General features: G+C 43.0%; 1 protein-coding gene across 1 annotated transcript; it reads right to left on the minus strand.

The window, feature by feature from the left end:
- Window positions 1-1283: 1283 nt before the first annotated feature.
- LOC128509119 (trace amine-associated receptor 13c-like) lies at window positions 1284-2273 on the minus strand. Its single transcript, XM_053480704.1, has one exon. The coding sequence runs from the start codon at window positions 2271-2273 to the stop codon at window positions 1284-1286; it is 990 nt and encodes a 329-aa protein (XP_053336679.1).
- Window positions 2274-18134: the final 15861 nt, after the last annotated feature.

The raw sequence follows: 18134 nt of genomic DNA on the forward strand, positions 1-18134 counted from the left end.
TTTAGAGAAAATCTGTAAAGAACAGTGGATCAAAGTGCATGATGCATGATGCAAGATGCGGGCAAATCTGGTAAACAACTACAAGAAACGTCTTCCCACTGTGCTTTTCAGCAAGAGTTTCTCTACCAAGTACTAAGACATGTTTTGCTTGGGGATCAAATACTTATTTCTCTCATTGAAATGCAACTTAACAGATAACATTTGTATCATGTGCTTTTTCTGGATATTTTGGTTGATATATATATATATATATATATATATATATATATATACAGTATACTTTATTTTTTCAGAGACGCACTTTAAATGACATGAGATAATGATGTGAGATCACTTTAGACTGTAAATTAAAAAATTAATTAAAATTTTTAGATTAAATTAAGTTAATTATTACTAAATCTTGAATAGGCATAAAAGCTGTTCTTAAAGGAACCTCTGTGGAAAATACCATCTCAAAAAAAAGCAATGCTTCAGAGAAAACAACAAGGTTGGAGATGTAGTAAGCAACTTCAGCCCTAGCAACTGCAGCCAGTATGTCCTTTCTAGGACTTAAGATGAAGCAGTAGACTCTACTGGGTATGGCTGGCTACTATTTATTGTTTATAAGTTGATTTTTTTACACTATATTAATGTCAATAAAACGTCTTTTCTTTGCATTCCCCAGCTTGGTCCTGAAATACCAAGCTGGGGTATACCAACATTCTGATCAGTAACCCATAGCCTTAACCCACTGAGCTTAAATTGAAGCCTAATAGGTTCAATAAGGGTTAATCAGGACAAAGTAACTACTCACATTCCTTTTGCTATGTTTTTAATCTCATACATCATTTAAGCCATCATCAAGCTTTTGGTCAATTTTAGATTTCAATTTGTGAAATTTAGACAGTTTTAGATTAACTCTCACCATTACTCTTTAAACCCTTGGAAATTTAACCTTCTATGTTTAAAATACTTCTGTTCTAATAAGCTTCAAGACTTACTGCTGTGACCCTTCTGCACAAACTGTATCATGGATCACACGAAATTTGCACAGCTGCTTTACCCTGCATTTCTTTTTAAAGTCAGTGACTCTATTTACAGATTTACTGGTGGAGAGTTGAGGATGATAGTAAAATCATGTCATTATATGTCATTACATTCTTCATGAGCAGCTCAACTACACAGTGTTTTTGAAAATGAAAAAATTTTTTTTAAAGTTTTTATTTTAAACGTTTATGTATAAACAAAGCTGGCATTTAGGCTCACCATCAGAAGAAGAAAATATACAGGTAGAAAATAAAATTTCATGAAAGAATGTTGATTAAAGCAGAATCTGTTTGGAATATTTGCAGAGTTATAATTAATTTGATGCACCTTCTAAACCATGGGTAAAACAGAGCATAAATAAATGGATTAATAGTGGAATTAAGATGAATAATAATTAAAACTTTCCCAAATGTTTCCATGTGCAATTCAATAACATTGGCTAATAAAGAACAAATAAAATATGGAAATAAACACACCAGAAACACAGACACTAAAATGCCAAGGACTTTAGCTGCTTTTCTCTCAGATTTCATCGACTGTGAGGAGATTTTCTGTGTTTTACACCATGTGTGATTATTAAGCTCTTTGATAGCAGTTACATGTTTCTTAGCAATCACAAAAACTAGAATATAAAATATGATTATTACAGAAAGTGGACATATAAAGGACAATACAAGATCAATTACAGACCAAACCTCATTGAGAAAAAGAAAACACTCTCCAGGACACAATACAGAACTTTTGAAGTTTCCATTACCATATAGGAATGCTATGGTATAGCCGAGCACCACACACCAGTTAAAAACAATTACAACACAAGTTATCCTTACAGAGACAATGTTCATGTAAAGAAAGGGGTTTGAGAGGGTCAAATACCGATCCACAGCAATCTGAGCAATAGTATAGCTTGATGTTATGAGAAGACCACTAAACAGCCAATAGATGCTGCATAAAACTCTCCCAAAAATCCAGCATGACTCAATAGTCCAGATTAAAAGGAGTGGCATTAGAAAAATACCAACAAGGAAATCTGACATAGCCAGAGAGAGCACAAGCATGTTAGTTGGTGTGTGAAGCTGCTTAAAGTGAAAAACAGAGATGATGATGAATAGATTTCCACACACTGTTAGCAGAATCACAGCAGCTGAACACACATACAGTAAGATATAAACTGCAAGAGACACAGATCGCTTTGGACAGGAGAAATGCACACAGAGATCAGACTGATTAAACTCTGTTAGGTTCATGAGTACATGTCTCTAATGTCTACAAAATTAAAAATAACACAAGCAGCTCTGGTGTTTTTATACTTTAGAAATGAATCCCTCTTCACTAATTTGAGTGACACCATGATAGAAATGACGTAATGCCTTGTTGGAGCACAATGCCTAAACTAAATATCAGAAGAATGTTTTTACTATTTCATGTGAGTTTGACTAGACTAATGGGACGTGATGGATCCCTCTCATTGTTGGTGAGGTAAATGGAGAACGTTTTAAGGGCATTAAATATAAATCCTTATACACTGACCATATGTAGTGAACATTAGACAAGGACATAGAACAATTATGATTATCAAAAATAATAAATGTTTATTGGTTATTATGTGAACATGTATTCATATATTAGCATAATTGGTTTATTATATCGAGCAGTTTTTGTTGCATGCTTTAACAAAGTGCAAATATGAATTTTGACATGCAAAGATTAAAAAAAAATGTTTATATGGAAGTGCCTAATCTAATTGTTACATTTTGCTGTCAGAAGGTGTGCAGACAAGCTAGACCCAAAAGCAGGACACGACAACAAGGGAGAACAATATATGTCGTTGAAGTGTTTGCTGGCGGATTAACACAAGAAACTTAATGTCATTTCGGAGAGTGGAATGCAACAGGGAGCTGGAAAAGGAGGCAAGCAGCACACTAATCCTGTACACAGGAAAAGCATCTTAAGCATTTCAAAGAACCTCAACACTGGATTTCACACGTGAACATATCCAGGTTATGGCTAGGTATTAGAGGAGGGTAAAATATTGTGGCGTGGGCGAGGCGGCGGCTGACGACCAACATGCCTTGCGGGGATGTCTGTGTGTTCACCATGTTGGGGAAGGGTGTTTGGGTTAGTGGCTTCGGCCCTGTTTGTGTGTGGTGTGTGTGTGACGTGTGGAATGTGCGCCGGTCTATGCTTAGGCTGAATTGGAGGTAGGTTCTCAGGTGAATGTGCTGCTCATGCTATACATGCTGTGTGCATAATAAAGTACTCCCAGCCATTGCATTGGGCAGCAATTAAGCTCACTTGTCTCTCCAACATCCTTCCCGGCGGTAAAACGCTACAATATATTGCCAAATGTACTCACCTATCAAAATCATTAAATTCTGATGTTTCAATCACTTCCATTGTTACAGGTGTATAAAATCAAGCACCTTGGCATGCACTACTACCAATATTTGTAAAAAGTAGCTTATTGAATTCAGGCATGGTATGGTGTTAGGATGCCACTTGTGCAATAAGTCTAGTCATGAAATTTCCTTGCTACTAAATATTTCACAGTCCAACTGCTAGTGGTAGTATAACAATTTGGAAGCGGTTGTAAACAGCAACAACTCAGTCAGGAAGTGCTAGGCCACGTAAAATCACAGAGTGGGGTCAGCGCATGCTGAAAGGCCAACTTTCAGCAGAGTCAATAGCTACAGACCTTTAAGAAAATTTAAGGAAAATGGGGAAGGAAAGGGCTAAAGGAGGGAGGATGGAAAATAAGGGAAGGAATAATGTGCACATGCAGGTCTGGTGGGCAGTGCCCTGCTGGCATGCAGGCACAGGATGGTGAGTGGTAGGCAGCGGGCAGAGTGGCAGCATGGACATGCTTGGACAGCAGCTACTGCACAGTTCGCTCACGCTGACTCTTCTCTCATGGGATGGCCGGACCGGCTCCTAGCAGCTCTCTCTGTGGGCGCGGCTCTGATGGGAGTCCTTTCTGACATCCAGCGGCTGGGCAGCTTTCCATGGCTGAGAACAGGGCCATACCATGTAACCTCCCTGCGGCCTTTTTCTTCTCGCTGCCAGGATCATGATATCCAGCTCCGTTGAGACCAGCAAGTTTTTTTTTTCTTGATTAGAACACAGGCTCCTCCAGAAGATATCAAGACAATGTACAAGGGGCATCATTGCGGAAAAAATATTACTCATCTTTTATTTACATTTAAACAAAAAGTGGAATGTCCAAAATTATTCATACCCTTCTCAATAATCCAGTAGAAAAGACTTCATTGGCTATTACAGCAGTCAAACAGTTTCTATAATTGCTGACATATAACAGCTTTTTGCATGTCTCCCCTGGTATTTTTGCCCATTTATTCCTAACAACGAGCTCAAGCTCTTTCAGGTTGAAAGGTCTTTTTGCCATCACCCTAAACTTTAGCTCCCTCCAGAGATTCTCAATTAAAGTTAAGTTTGGACTCTGCCTGGGTCACTGCAAAATGTTAATGTTTTTGTCTGCTAATAATTTCTTCACCACTTTTGCTATGTGTTTTGTGTCATTGTCATGCTGGAATGTCCACTGGTGCCTAAGGTCACGTTTCTCTCCAGACTACCTGATGCTGTTATTTAGAATTTTGATGTATTGCTCCTTTTTCATGGTGCTGTTTACTGTTATTAGGTTCCCTGGTCCACCAGACAAAAACATTATGTTTGACACTTTGACACAATTTGCCACTCTGCAAACGGGGCAGTAGGTAACTGAGACTTTTGTGTTTACCTAAACCCTTTGTCTGAAAAGACACCAAGCATCTAGATATTAATGAATCAATTGTTCCAAGCATGTTGGCTATACAAAAGAGTTTTTTCTTTAACCCCCTTCGTGCTTGATGCGTAACACCATGGAACTTGTGCACAAGGAACAGAAGACAATGAGATGGCACACAGGCAGCCACAGCGCTGAGCCAGACGGGCAAAGCTTGTGCCATGGCACAGTTTTAGATAAGAAGCCCCCAAAATAGGATCCCCATGCTCCTGTGCCGATACAGCAGAAGCGGTGCCCCCGTGCTCACAGGTGTATAGATGGAACAGTTTTTAATGGATTGAGATGGATACCGAGTGACTGAGAGAGATGCTGCGTTTTTCCGAGCTCTGACTGACGAATTTTTCACTTTTTTTGTTCTCTTACGAAGAGTGAACATATAACAGATAAGTATTTTATAGTATTTTATAATATATTCATTTGAAACGCTTGTTAGTTATATCGTTAAGTTTAATTGTTTTGCAGCACACCGCTTCTAGCCGGCTATCTCATTAGCATCGCTAACCTGTTAGCCCAGCTATTGCCTACGCTTTTTTACACCGATTATCTCTTTTTTTAAAAAAAACATGTTGGTGGAAGATGCCCGCCATGCCCCGGGCGAGAACCTCTCCCCCTCCACCGCCACCTGTCTTTGAGATCACAACCCGAAACCGCTTCGCTCCTCTTTGCGAGACGGCACACGACGCACTGGTCATCAAAGACTCCATCGTCCGGCATGCTACCACGGCAAGGTGCACACTCGCTGTTTACCTGGTGCTCGTGTTCTTGATGTCGCTGCACAGGTGCCCGCGGCCCTGAGGAAGAACTTTCGAGCTGTGGTCCTTTATGCTGGCACGAACGACATCAGACTGAGGCAGACGGAGATCCTTAAGAAGGACTTCAGGAGCCTGGTTAAGAAGGTCCGCAGCACATCACCCACAACAAGAATCGTCATATCTGGCCGCTTTCCACATTTCAGCGAGGAATCAAGAGGTTCTGAAGATTATTTGTCAGAACTATCTGACTGGCGGTAACTCATACCTTAGATTCTTTAAATATTAGCCACAATACAACTTACCATACTAATAGACTCACACACATAGCTTGTTCTATAGAAATTGTGTCTGTTCCCTGAATAGGAAGAAAAAATTATAAATTCATTAAATCCGCCCGAAACAATCTGATAACCATTAAACCAGAAAAAGGCCAAATAGGTAATTGAAATCTATCTCTAAATTTTGGACTTTTCAACATTAGATCCATTGCACCTAAAGCACCTATTGTTAATGAAATAATCTCAGAGTATTGCCTTGACACACTCTGCCTCACTGAAACCTGGCTTAAACCAAATTAATATATATTGGTCTGAATAAGTCTACTCCGTCAGGATATTTCTATAAGCTCGAGCCCCGTCTAACTGGTCGCAGTGGTGGTGTCGCAACTATCTACAATGATGTGCTCACTGTTACTCAAAATATAAGGCCCAGGTTTAAGTCATTTGAAGTGCTCATCATTAATGTTGCACTCAATGAAGTACATAATAAACCTTTGCTATATTTTACAATGGCCACCGTGTACAGACCCCCCGGGGCCATATGTCGATTTTCTTTTTTTCTGCTATCAGACCTATTGGTTAACTCTGACAAAGTGTTGATAGTAGAAGACTTTAACATTCATGTAGATGATGCTAACGATGCTTTAGCACTCACATTTATGGACTTACTAAATTCTTTTGGGGTCAAACTAAATATAAATGGAGCAACTCACCGCTTTAATCATACACTAGATTTAATTATATCCAGGGCCGGAGTGGGACTCATTTTCAGCCCTGGAGTTCCATGCCTCAGACCGGCCCACTTTAGATCACAACCTATTATTATTAAAATCATGTAATTTTAAGCTTACATGTTAAGTCTACAATAGTGCAAATTGTTCTGTAATGCCTTGTAATTCAGTGTATATTTCTAAAACATTTCCAATTCACAACTTTTGTTTGGGCATAGTAAGTGGTTATACTGGAACTAATGCTTGCTTGTTCACACATCCTGTTACAGCAGCTCACCTCTTTCTTCCATACTGACAGAAGCAACCCTCTCATCACGACTGGCTCCTGGCTCTGATTCTGACACCAAATCATATTATGACAATGGTCATGATTCTCAGCACAAATCTCTCCCTTTTACAAAGTTTTCTGATCAATTTAGGTCAGTTTCGTTAATGTAGTGCTGAATCATCTAGCATTTCAGGGCACATTTCACATATGGCAGGTCTACACCATACACCATATATATATTATATTAATTCTAATAATATTCAGTTATTCACTCAGTGCGTAGCCTATTCCTACCTTTCCACTCTGAATTTGCAGGCTCATGGCTGGTGCATAGTGCTGGATCTAGCTTCTGAGGAGCTAAAAGACAAAGTTTTGTTATGTGGCGTCACATTATAGGCCACTATCGTTTAAATGGTATAACGTTTTGTTATATGCCACAACAACACACAATTCATTGACTTTATAATTATAATTATTTGTAAAACTAAGAAATAAAAAAATACTCTGGCATTAAATAATGTGTGTGTGTGTGGGTGATGTGTCTGCTACACTAGATGGACCCACATAGAAAACTTTCACGGCATCAAAACACACGTAGAAACGGCTTTATCTGTCATTGAGAAACGGCTCATGTTACTTTCCTCCTGGATCTGTAAGCTAACTCACTTGCTAACGTTAGCTGTCAGTTAAACTCCTCTACAATAAATTCATCACTGGACGTATCAGCAGAAAACCTGACAACCCAGCGGCTGGAAATATTTTTTGTATTATTGTAACTTCAACCTAAACACACAGATGCCGCCGCTATCGTGTTCATATACCATATCCAACCTTTAAGTTGAACTGTGGTTTGGAGTTAAAGTTCAACATCTTTCCTTACCCGTTTCATCGTCCTCATGTGGTGCTAGAAACTGCGAGCTCGTTTTAGTAAAAAAGGTGCCAATTTTGGCACATTTAGCTGCGTCTGTTTACAGAGCTTTCCTTTTTTTAATTCTTGCTTTCTCCGCGCCACCTTTGCTCTTTCTACTTTCCATCTTTCAACAGCTGATCCGGCCAGGAGAACTCTGCTGCGCTGACCTGGCGCTGACCCAGTGCACCGACGCGTTACGTCAGGGTGCGTCTGCCAATAATACAGGCATTTTTTTTTTTCGTTTTTATGAACAAAAGAGCCACCATTGGAGGCGGCACAGGGACAGCGGTAGCAGCGTATGATCAACCTAATGCCATGACTGAGCAATGGGCTGGCCCACGAAAAAAATGTTATAAAAAAAAAAAAAAAAAGAAGAAGAAAAAAATTAGACACCGGCCCTTGCGGCCCAAACATCAGACCGGCCCACCGGGAATTGTCCCGGTCCTCCCGATTAGCCACTCCGGGCCTGATTATATCCCATGGTATAGATGTCTCTAATATAGAGATCTTACCTCAAAGTGATGATATCACAGATCATCACCTCCTGATATATACTCTACCCGTAAAACAGATTAGCTATGAATCCGACTACTAAAGACAGATTCACAAGTAATTTGCCGGATCTGTGCCAATTTCCTATTAGACCCATAAATGCAGATGATCTAGATGAAGTAACTAGCAGCATAGGCACTATTTTTACCAGTACATTAGACACTGTTGCTCCCATCAGATTAAAAAAAGTCAGAGATAAAACACCATGGAACCATGGAACAACAGTCATACTTTTTTGAATATATATGTATATATATATATATATATATATATATATTCAAAAAATTCAAAAATTCTAATTTTATTTGTCACGTACACAGTCATATATATATATATACACGTGATATATACGGTTGGAGAGCTACTTCTAAACATTATTAATTCCTTAATATATCTAGGTCACGTCCCTAAACCTTTTGTTGGCAGTTATTAAGCCACTTCTTAAAAAACCTCATTTGAATGAAATAACAAATTACAGACCGATTTCTATGAAAAATTTTAGAAAAAGTAGTATTAGCTCAAATATGCACATTCTTGCAGTAAGCAACATCCTTGAAGAATTTTAATCAGGTATCAGGCCCCATCATAGTACAGAAACTGCACTTTTATAGTTAAGATTACAAACGACTTGTTTTTAGCTTCAGACCAAGGCTGCATCTCAATACTAGTCTTACTTGATCTTAGTGCTGCATTTGACACTATAGATCATAATATTCTCATACATTGCTTACAAAATCACATAGGTATACAGGGACAGGCATTAAAATGGTTTAGATCATACCTTTCTGATTCTGTAGATCTAAATGGAGAACCATCTGGTTTAATGCCAGTGAAATATGGGGTCCCACAAGGGTCAGTTTTAGGACAATTTCTGTTCTTAATATACATGCTTCCCTTGGGTAACATCATTAGAAGACTTAGGATTAGTTTCCATTTTTATGCTGATGATACTCAATTATATATCTCAACAAAACCAGATGAAATACCTAAGTTGTCTAGACTAACTGAGTGTGTCCAGGACATAAAAGATTGGATGACCAATAACTTTTTTTTTTTTTATAAATTCAGATAAGACAGAGATATTACTTATTGGCCCAAAAACCAGTACACAACAGCTTTTACAATTCAGTCTGCGTTAAGAAGGATGTACTGTTACTACTAGCTTGACAGTAAAAGACCTGGGTGTAATATTAGACAGTAACTTGTCCTTTGAAAATCATATTTCCAATATCACAAAAACAGCCTTTTTCCATCTTAGAAATATTGCCAAGCTTAGGAGCATCTTATGCAGAAAAGCTAGTTCATGCATTTATGCCCCCAAGACTGGACTGCATTACTAGGTGGTTGCCCCGCATCCTTAATAAACAAGCATCAGTTAGTCCAAAATGCTGCAGCCAGGGTTCTCACTAGATCCAGAAAATACGATCATATAACCCCAATATTACCATCCCTGCATTGGCTAACTGTTCAGTTTAGAATTAATTACAAAATAGTATTACTTATATACAAGGCTTTAAATGGTTAAGCTCACACATACCTAACCAGTCTACCAGTGCGCTACAATCCACCACGTTCCCTATGATCACAAAACTCTGGACTTTCAAAATCTACAAAAGGGAGTAGGGCTTTTTCATATTTAGTGCCAAAGTTTTGGAATAGCCTTCCAGACAGTGTTTGGGGCTCAGACACAGTTTCCCAGTTTAAAAGTAGACTCAAGACACATCTCTTTAATCTGGCATACGCGTAACTCATCCCATAACTTCATACTTCAGTACATTTATCCTAAATGCCAACTACGCTAATTCTCTCCATTGGTTCTTTAATTTTTTACCCATCCCGAGGCAACTGAGATTGTGCCAGCTTCAGTAGACAAAGGCCAACCCTGCGATGTTCCTGAGCAATCCAAAAAAAGACCAGCTCTAGCTGGATTCTGCTTTATGATGGTTGGAGCTACACATGCTGCTCCTGTGCTTCCAGTGTTACAGACCACATTTGCCCCTTTGCACCTGCTGACTCATTCCTAGGCTGAACTGGACTATGTTAATTTAAATAACTTCTTTAAATTTAATTGACCTTCAGCTGCATAATACACATGATGTTATATAACTTCTATCTGTTATTACCCAAATGAAGGTGGGATCCCTGATTAAGTCTGGTCCCTCTCAAGGTTTCTTCATATTGCTATCTCAGGGAGTTGATCCTTGCCACTGTCACCATCAATCTTGCTCATCAGAGACATTTCATTCATTATTCATTCATTTATCTCATTTAAGACAGATCTTTCGCACACATACACACTTCCATAAATTTTCTTTTTCATTTTTTTTTTCTTTTTTGTGAAGCTCAAATACCCAGGTATTTGAGACAATGACAATTGGTAAAAGCGCTATATAAATAAAATTTAATTCAAATTGAAGTTAGGCAGGCTCACAAGTTACGCTGGAGCGGAGCATAGGGCCTTTTTCAGTTCCTGGTATGCCTCATCATGTTAGCAGTCCATGTCAAGGGCTGTTGGAGCGGATCATTGTGTAAGATGGCTGTCCTGATGCATAGAATGAGCAGGCAGGAATCCACTGACGACAATAGTTGACCTGTCCTGGAAAAGCCATGAGAGCATGTTTAATGTTGGGACATTTGATGTCGAAAATAACCTGAATTCATTCCTTTGAGAGCCTTCTTTGGCCTTGGGAAAGTACAAAACTCAGGTATTTTACATTGTCTTTTCAAAACTGTAATTTAGTATTTGATACCTTGAAACCCTTCTGTGCCAGGTGTTTCAGGAGACAAATGGTGGCTTCTTTGCAGACTGCAGGTGAAACGGGAAGAAACCAGTAAATCATCTGCGTACAATAGAACAACAGAATCAGTGGGGAGAGTTAAATCACCAAGTGCTTCTCTTACTACAGCCGAAACAATATATATCAGTATTTACAGTTTGAGCTGGACACGTTTATGAGCTCTGTCGCTTGCTGTCAATGAGCGCCTAAGAGAGATAACACATTTTTGCGAAACTTTCGCGGCAATGATAAAAAAACAGAAAGCTACATCACAGAAAGTTCCCCTTTTTTTCTGGTCCTAGCTTTACTCCAAAGTGAAGAAAGAGAGGTATGATAAGAGGGTCCATGAAATTGTGATGTAAAGGTCACTGAGATAACATAAAAAAGAGAGGTTGAATATCTCTGTTAACACAGGTGCTAGCTGGTCTGTGCAGGCTCTGAGTACTTAACCTGAGATGCCGTCTGATCTTGCTGCTTTCCTTGTGTTCACTCTTCTGAAGGCTCTCCTCAGGTCACGCTTGAAGATGATGAGCGTATTTCCATTAGCATCACTAGCGTCTTTAGCTGCAGTCTCAAAGCCAGCATAGTACGTCCAGTAGCGCGGCCACGGATTGGTCTATCCAGCGCGCGACCTCCCTCTAAACCGAAACTTTCTATTTAAGCCTTTGTTTATATTTTGTCATGAGGAAGATTGCGGCTTTATCAGCTTTTCCAAACAGGGGACAAGATTGTGCCTTGTAGCCTTTCTTGATTGTTGTATATCAGTGATCCAGTGTCCTTTCCCCCCTGGTAGGGCAGGTGATGTGCTGTTAAAAGTGTGGCGCTGCACATTTGAGGTTGTTAAAGTCCCCTGCCACATTAAGTGCAGCATCCCAGTGTTGTGTCTGATGCTGTGTGAGTGCCTCATGCAGCTCGCATAATGCAGTATCCGTTTCTGCTTGAGGTGGAATATAAAAGGTGCTGGTTATGACTTATGTAAATTCCAGAGGAAGGTAAAAAGGATGACATTTGATGAAAAGTTGTTCCAGGTAGGGTGTGCATGGATCGAGATGGAGCAGCGATATAGTTCTGAACTCGCTTCCATGAAATTACCGCTAAAACAATATTGAATCTGAATAAATTAGATCTACCACAGCAGATAATAAACTATGCTATGTCATAACCAAAGCAAACACCACGATTATGCCTCGTTTCGTTCAGTGTTGCTAGGCAATGGACCACGCGCCTAATCGGCGGGAACGTGGTTCACTTGGCCCTTTGTATTATAAACCTGCGGAATGTTTCACTGTCTATGCTCACATATAAATCATGTAAGAAAAGCGAAGGAAATGTGAAAGTGATGTGTGGCCTTTAGTAAGAACTAAACTAAAGATTTCGGTAACTACCAGTGGTGTCAAAAGTATTCACATTCATTACTTGGGTAGAAGTATAAATACTAGGGTTTAAAAAGACTTCTTTGGAAGTTCAAGTATCAACTCAAGCTTTTTACTCAAGTAAAAGTGTAAGTACTGTTTTCAAAACTACTTAAAGTTAAAAGTAAAAGTTACGTAAGAGGGAAAAAAAAGCATTAGGGATAAAGGCTTAAGCTGTGCCACGGACCTATATGCTGCACTAACACCTCATAATAAAAAAGAAAAATGTGTTTTTTTGCTGCATGAATGTGACCATAAGCAGGAAGAGATGCATTTGTCACGAATGGGGTGTTGTGGCAGGTGTTGAACGCCGTGGGCGGAAGGAGCAGGCATAGAGGCAGAGGGGTGGTGTAACCAAAAAGAGTCTTTTAATTATGGTTAAACACAAAGTATAAATAAACATACAAACAAAGGAACAAACAAATCCAAACAATACTTAACTTTGTGCCAACAGGGGCTCTCTGGCAAGACACAGACTGGGGAACAAACACACGCCCTGTGGCGAGACACTGGCAGGGGGAGACACGTAACACGCCCTCCTCCCACAGGCAGGAGGGAGACACGTAACACGCCCTCCTCCCACAGGCAGGAGGGAGACACGTAACACGCCCTCCTCCCACAGGCAGGAGGGAGACACTAGAAAGGAGGGAGACACGTAGAGACTAGAGACGATAGACCAAGAGAGGGACGGGACGAGGGCTAAAGACATGGCAATCAGCTAGGCATGGCTTTTAGCTAAACATGGTTAAGCAGTGCTTAACCATGGCAGTTAGCTACACATACACCTAGCTAAGCATGTCTTTAGCCCCAACATGCACTAAGCTACACTTACCTAATAGCTTAACACACTAGGGAATGGGGGCACAGAAACACAGACAGAGGATACCCAGTGGCTAGGCGAGGCAGCCCTCCAAGACTAAGCGAGGCGGCACTAAGAAGCTAGTCATTACTCCAAAGCTAGGAGGGGCAGCACTCTAAAGCTAGGCACACTGGGACACTAGGGGGAGAGAAGAAACAGGACAGCTAGAGACACAAAGGGGCTATGGCTAGAAGCATGCTAGTTACTGTAACTCAACATAGATCTTAGCTAAACACGCTCCTAGCCAAACACACACCTAACTACTTACCTGCTCTAGCTAAACACAAGAACACAGGAGGACAGGACTGAATCAGCTCTACTAACACAGACACACACAAGATACACAGAAACATTGCCAATAAGAGAGCCCAAGTCAACACAACTAAACTCAAAGTACAAACTAAACAAATAACAAAACAGAACCGAACAAAATGCCCACACAAATGACAGTGGTGTTACCAAAAATGCTCGACCCAGTTTCCCAGTCTAAACAGCTATTTATAGATTGATGGCTACCTCGGTTCAGGTGTGCACTGCCTCACCTGACCGAGGTGCCTGCTGGGAAACTGAGTCGGCCAACAAAAACTACAAAATAAAAACAGTGACCTCTAGTGGAGAACCCTTACAGTACCCCCCCCCCCCCCTTAAACCGCTCCTCTGGAGCGCTATTGGTGGTCCCAGGGCACTTCCCTGGTGTCCCGTGTCCTTTCACCCGACCCCAACGGGCTAGCTTCCGTAGTCGACTGTGTGGCGGAGGCAGCACCGGATTGCTGTTGTAGGCCGGGCGGAGGGGGCAGCACTGTTTTGCTCTGAGAAGTAGAGCCCCTGAAGACAGTGCTGTGTTGTCCCCCAATCCGGGCGGCCGATGCAGTACTGGCTTTTCCTCCGCCGTGCAGCGGTGGGTGCCCGACATCGAAGCCGGGTGCTGGACGCTGTGCTGGGGTCTCGCTCCGAAGGCGGCGAGCCTTGAATAAGGGCTACTGGATGAAGGTGGGGGTAAAAGGTGGGGGCCTCCACATGAGGCCTGCTGGTGTTGCGTGGGCCTCCACATGAGGCCTGCTGGTGTTGCGGGGGCCTCCACATGAGGCCTGCTGGTGTTGCGGGGGCCTCCACATGAGGCCTGCTGGTGTTGCGGGGGCCTCCACATGAGGCCTGCTGGTGTTGCGGGGGCCTCCACGAGGCGCTCGGCGGCTGCTGCTGCTGCTGCTGGGACCTCCACGTGAGGCGCTCGGCGGCTGCTGCTGCTGCTGGGACCTCCACGTGAGGCCTGCTGGTGTTGCGGGGGCCTCCACGTGAGGCCTGCTGGTGTTGCGGGGGCCTCCACGAGGCGCTCGGCGGCTGCTGCTGCTGCTGCTGGGACCTCCACGTGAGGCGCTCGGCGGCTGCTGCTGCTGCTGGGACCTCCACGTGAGGCCTGCTGGTGTTGTGGGAGGGCCTCCACGTGAGGCCTGCTGGTGTTGCGGGGGCCTCCACGTGAGGCCTGCTGGTGTTGCGGGGGCCTCCACATGATGCCTGCTGGTGTTGCGGGGGCCTGCTGCTGCTGGGACCTCCACGTGAGGCGCTCGGCGGCTGCTGCTGCTGCTGGGACCTCCACGTGAGGCCTGCTGGTGTTGCGGGGGCCTCCACGTGAGGCCTGCTGGTGTTGCGGGGGCCTCCACGTGAGGCCTGCTGGTGTTGCGGGGGCCTCCGTGAGGCGCTCGGCGGCTGCTGCTGCTGCTGCTGGGACCTCCACGTGAGGCGCTCGGCGGCTGCTGCTGCTGCTGGGACCTCCACGTGAGGCCTGCTGGTGTTGCGGGGGCCTCCACGTGAGGCCTGCTGGTGTTGCGGGGGCCTCCGCGAGGCGCTCGGCGGCTGCTGCTGCTGCTGGGACCTCCACGTGAGGCCTGCTGGTGTTGCGGGGGCCTCCACGTGAGGCCTGCTGGTGTTGCGGGGGCCTCCACGTGAGGCCTGCTGCTGCTGCTGGGACCTCCACATGAGGCCTGCTGCTGCTGCTGGGACCTCCACGTGAGGCGCTCGGCGGCTGCTGCTGCAGCTGTGGCCTCCACGTGAGGCTCGAAGGGTGCTGCTGCAGCTGTGGCCTCCACGTGAGGCTCGAAGGGTGCTGCTGCAGCTGTGGCCTCCACGTGAGGCTCGAAGGGTGCTGCTGCAGCTGTGGCCTCCACGTGAGGCTCGAAGGGTGCTGCAGCTGTGGCCTCCACGTGAGGCTCGAAGATGCCGCTTTAAAGTCCCAGCCCCCTATGCTATGCCTTGGTTGGTCGAGCATTCTGTCACGAATGGGGTGTTGTGGCAGGTGTTGAACGCTGTGGGCGGAAGGAGCAGGCATAGAGGCAGAGGGGTGGTTTAACCAAAAAGAGTCTTTAAATTATGGTTAAACACAAAGTATAAATAAAGATACAAACAAAGGAACAAACAAACTTAAACAATACTTAACTTTGTGCCAACAGGGGCTCTCTGGCAAGACACAGACTGGGGAACAAACACACGCCCTGTGGCGAGACACAGGCAGGGGGAGACACAAAACACGCCCTGTGGCGAGACACAGGCAGGGGGAGACACGTAACACACCCTGTGGCGAGACACAGGCAGAGGGAGACACGTAACACACCCTGTGGCGAGACACAGGCAGAGGGAGACACGTAACAGGACACAAACTATGCGTGGAGCTGAAACTGGACACTAGGGAGAGACACTAGAGAGAAGGGAGACACGAGAGAGAGACACTAGAGAAGAGGGAGACACTAGAGAAGAGGGAGACACGTAGAGACTAGAGACCAAGAGAGGAACGGGACGAGGGCTAAAGACATGGCAATCAGCTAGGCATGGCTTTTAGCTAAACATGGTTAAGCAGTGCTTAACCATGGCAGTTAGCTACACATACACCTAGCTAAGCATGTCTTTAGCCCCAACATGCACTAAGCTACACTTACCTAATAGCTTAACACACACTAGGGAATGGGGGCACAGAAACACAGACAGAGGATACCCAGTGGCTAGGCGAGGCAGCCCTCCAAGACTAAGCGAGGCGGCACTAACAAGCTAGTCGTTACTCCAAAGCTAGGAGGGGCAGCACTCTAAAGCTAGGCACACTGGGACACTAGGGGGAGAGGAAACACAGGACAGCTAGAGACACAAAGGGGCTATGGCTAGAAGCATGCTAGTTACTGTAACACAACATAGATCTTAGCTAAACACGCTCCTAGCCAAACACACACCTAACTACTTACCTGCTCTAGCTAAACACTTGAACACAGGAGGACAGGACTGAATCAGCTCCACTAACACAGACACACACAAGATACACAGAAACATTGCCAATAAGAGAGCCCAAGTCAACACAACTAAACTCAAAGTACAAACTAAACAAATAACAAAACAGAACCGAACAAAATGCCCACACAAATGACAGTGGTGTTACCAAAAATGCTCGACCCAGTTTCCCAGTCTAAACAGCTATTTATAGATTGATGGCTACCTCGGTTCAGGTGTGCACTGCCTCACCTGACCGAGGTGCCTGCTGGGAAACTAAGTCGGCCAACAAAAACTACAAAATAAAAACAGTGACTTCTAGTGGAGGACCCTTACAGTATTCTGGAGTTGGTCAAGGAGCTATGTGCGTACAAGAAAATGGGAAAGGTAGCAGGGGCAATGGCATGCAAGCCATCTTTACCTAAAACTCCTTCTCCACCTGCAAAAAGGAGGCAGTGTCAAATTGGCAGATGTTCAGGGAACAAAACCTCTTATATCTGCCAGACCTGTAAGTGGCTTGTCTGTGGCAAATGCTCAAAGAATGCAACAAAGCTATGCTTGGAATGTTAATTAAAGGAACAAAACTTATGGCATCTGCTAGAAATTGTAAGCCTTTGAGTGATGATAAAAATACTTGCAAAACATCAGCATACATTGATGGGAACTTCTGACGTGGTCAGTGATTCATGGCACAGTCGTTCGAAGGGGGTTGTGATCACACCTTTGGGCTTTTGTTCTAAGCTGTCGGTCAAATATCGCTCCACTTGAAATGGAAGCACAAAAGGGAGGGCCGACATGCAAGGGATTTCAGCATCTTGACGCATAGTTTACTACACTGTAAAAATAAACCGTAAATTTTATGGTAAAAAAAAAAAAATACGGTAGCAACGTTATTGGTTTTACAGGATTGCAACCACTTTACTGTATATTTCACGGTTTATAACTGTCTAATTAACATATTTATGTTGCTATAAAAAACAGTTTATACTTCTCAAATTATAGGGTTTACATTGTAATATTCACGGTTCACGACCATTTTTTTTTACAGTTGAGAACCATCTAATTTATAGGTTTATGTTTTAATATTTACGGTTTATGACCATCTTTTTTACAGTTCAGAACCATATAATTTATAGGTTTATGTTTTAATATTTACAGTTCATGACCATCTTTTTTACAGTTCAGAACCATCTAATTTATAGGTTTATGTTGTAATATTTACGGTTAAAACCTATAATTATTTTACAAAGCAGACAGAAAACTATTCAAACTAAGGAAAAAACTTTAAATATGTTAATGTGTCATGCACACTCAATCCGCGACCGGCACTAGGATTTGGAAGTAATGGGTTAGAGATTGCTACTCTGCGTCGGAGGGTACAAGACGTCACGGCTAACCGGCCCCTCATCGCGTCGGCCACAAAGAACACATCCAACATGCCCGGGCTGGGGCTTGCTCACCAACTGTACTGCAAGCTGGAACAATGTGCTTTTCACAACCACTCCACCACGTTTCTGGGTTTGG

This window comes from Clarias gariepinus, chromosome 2, assembly GCF_024256425.1.
Source record: "Clarias gariepinus isolate MV-2021 ecotype Netherlands chromosome 2, CGAR_prim_01v2, whole genome shotgun sequence".
Taxonomy (NCBI): domain Eukaryota; kingdom Metazoa; phylum Chordata; class Actinopteri; order Siluriformes; family Clariidae; genus Clarias; species Clarias gariepinus.

Excerpts from the sequence above, each read along its gene's own strand:
- LOC128509119 (XM_053480704.1), bottom strand. The coding sequence starts at position 2,273 with ATGAACCTAACAGAGTTTAATCAGTCTGATCTCTGTGTGCATTTCTCC.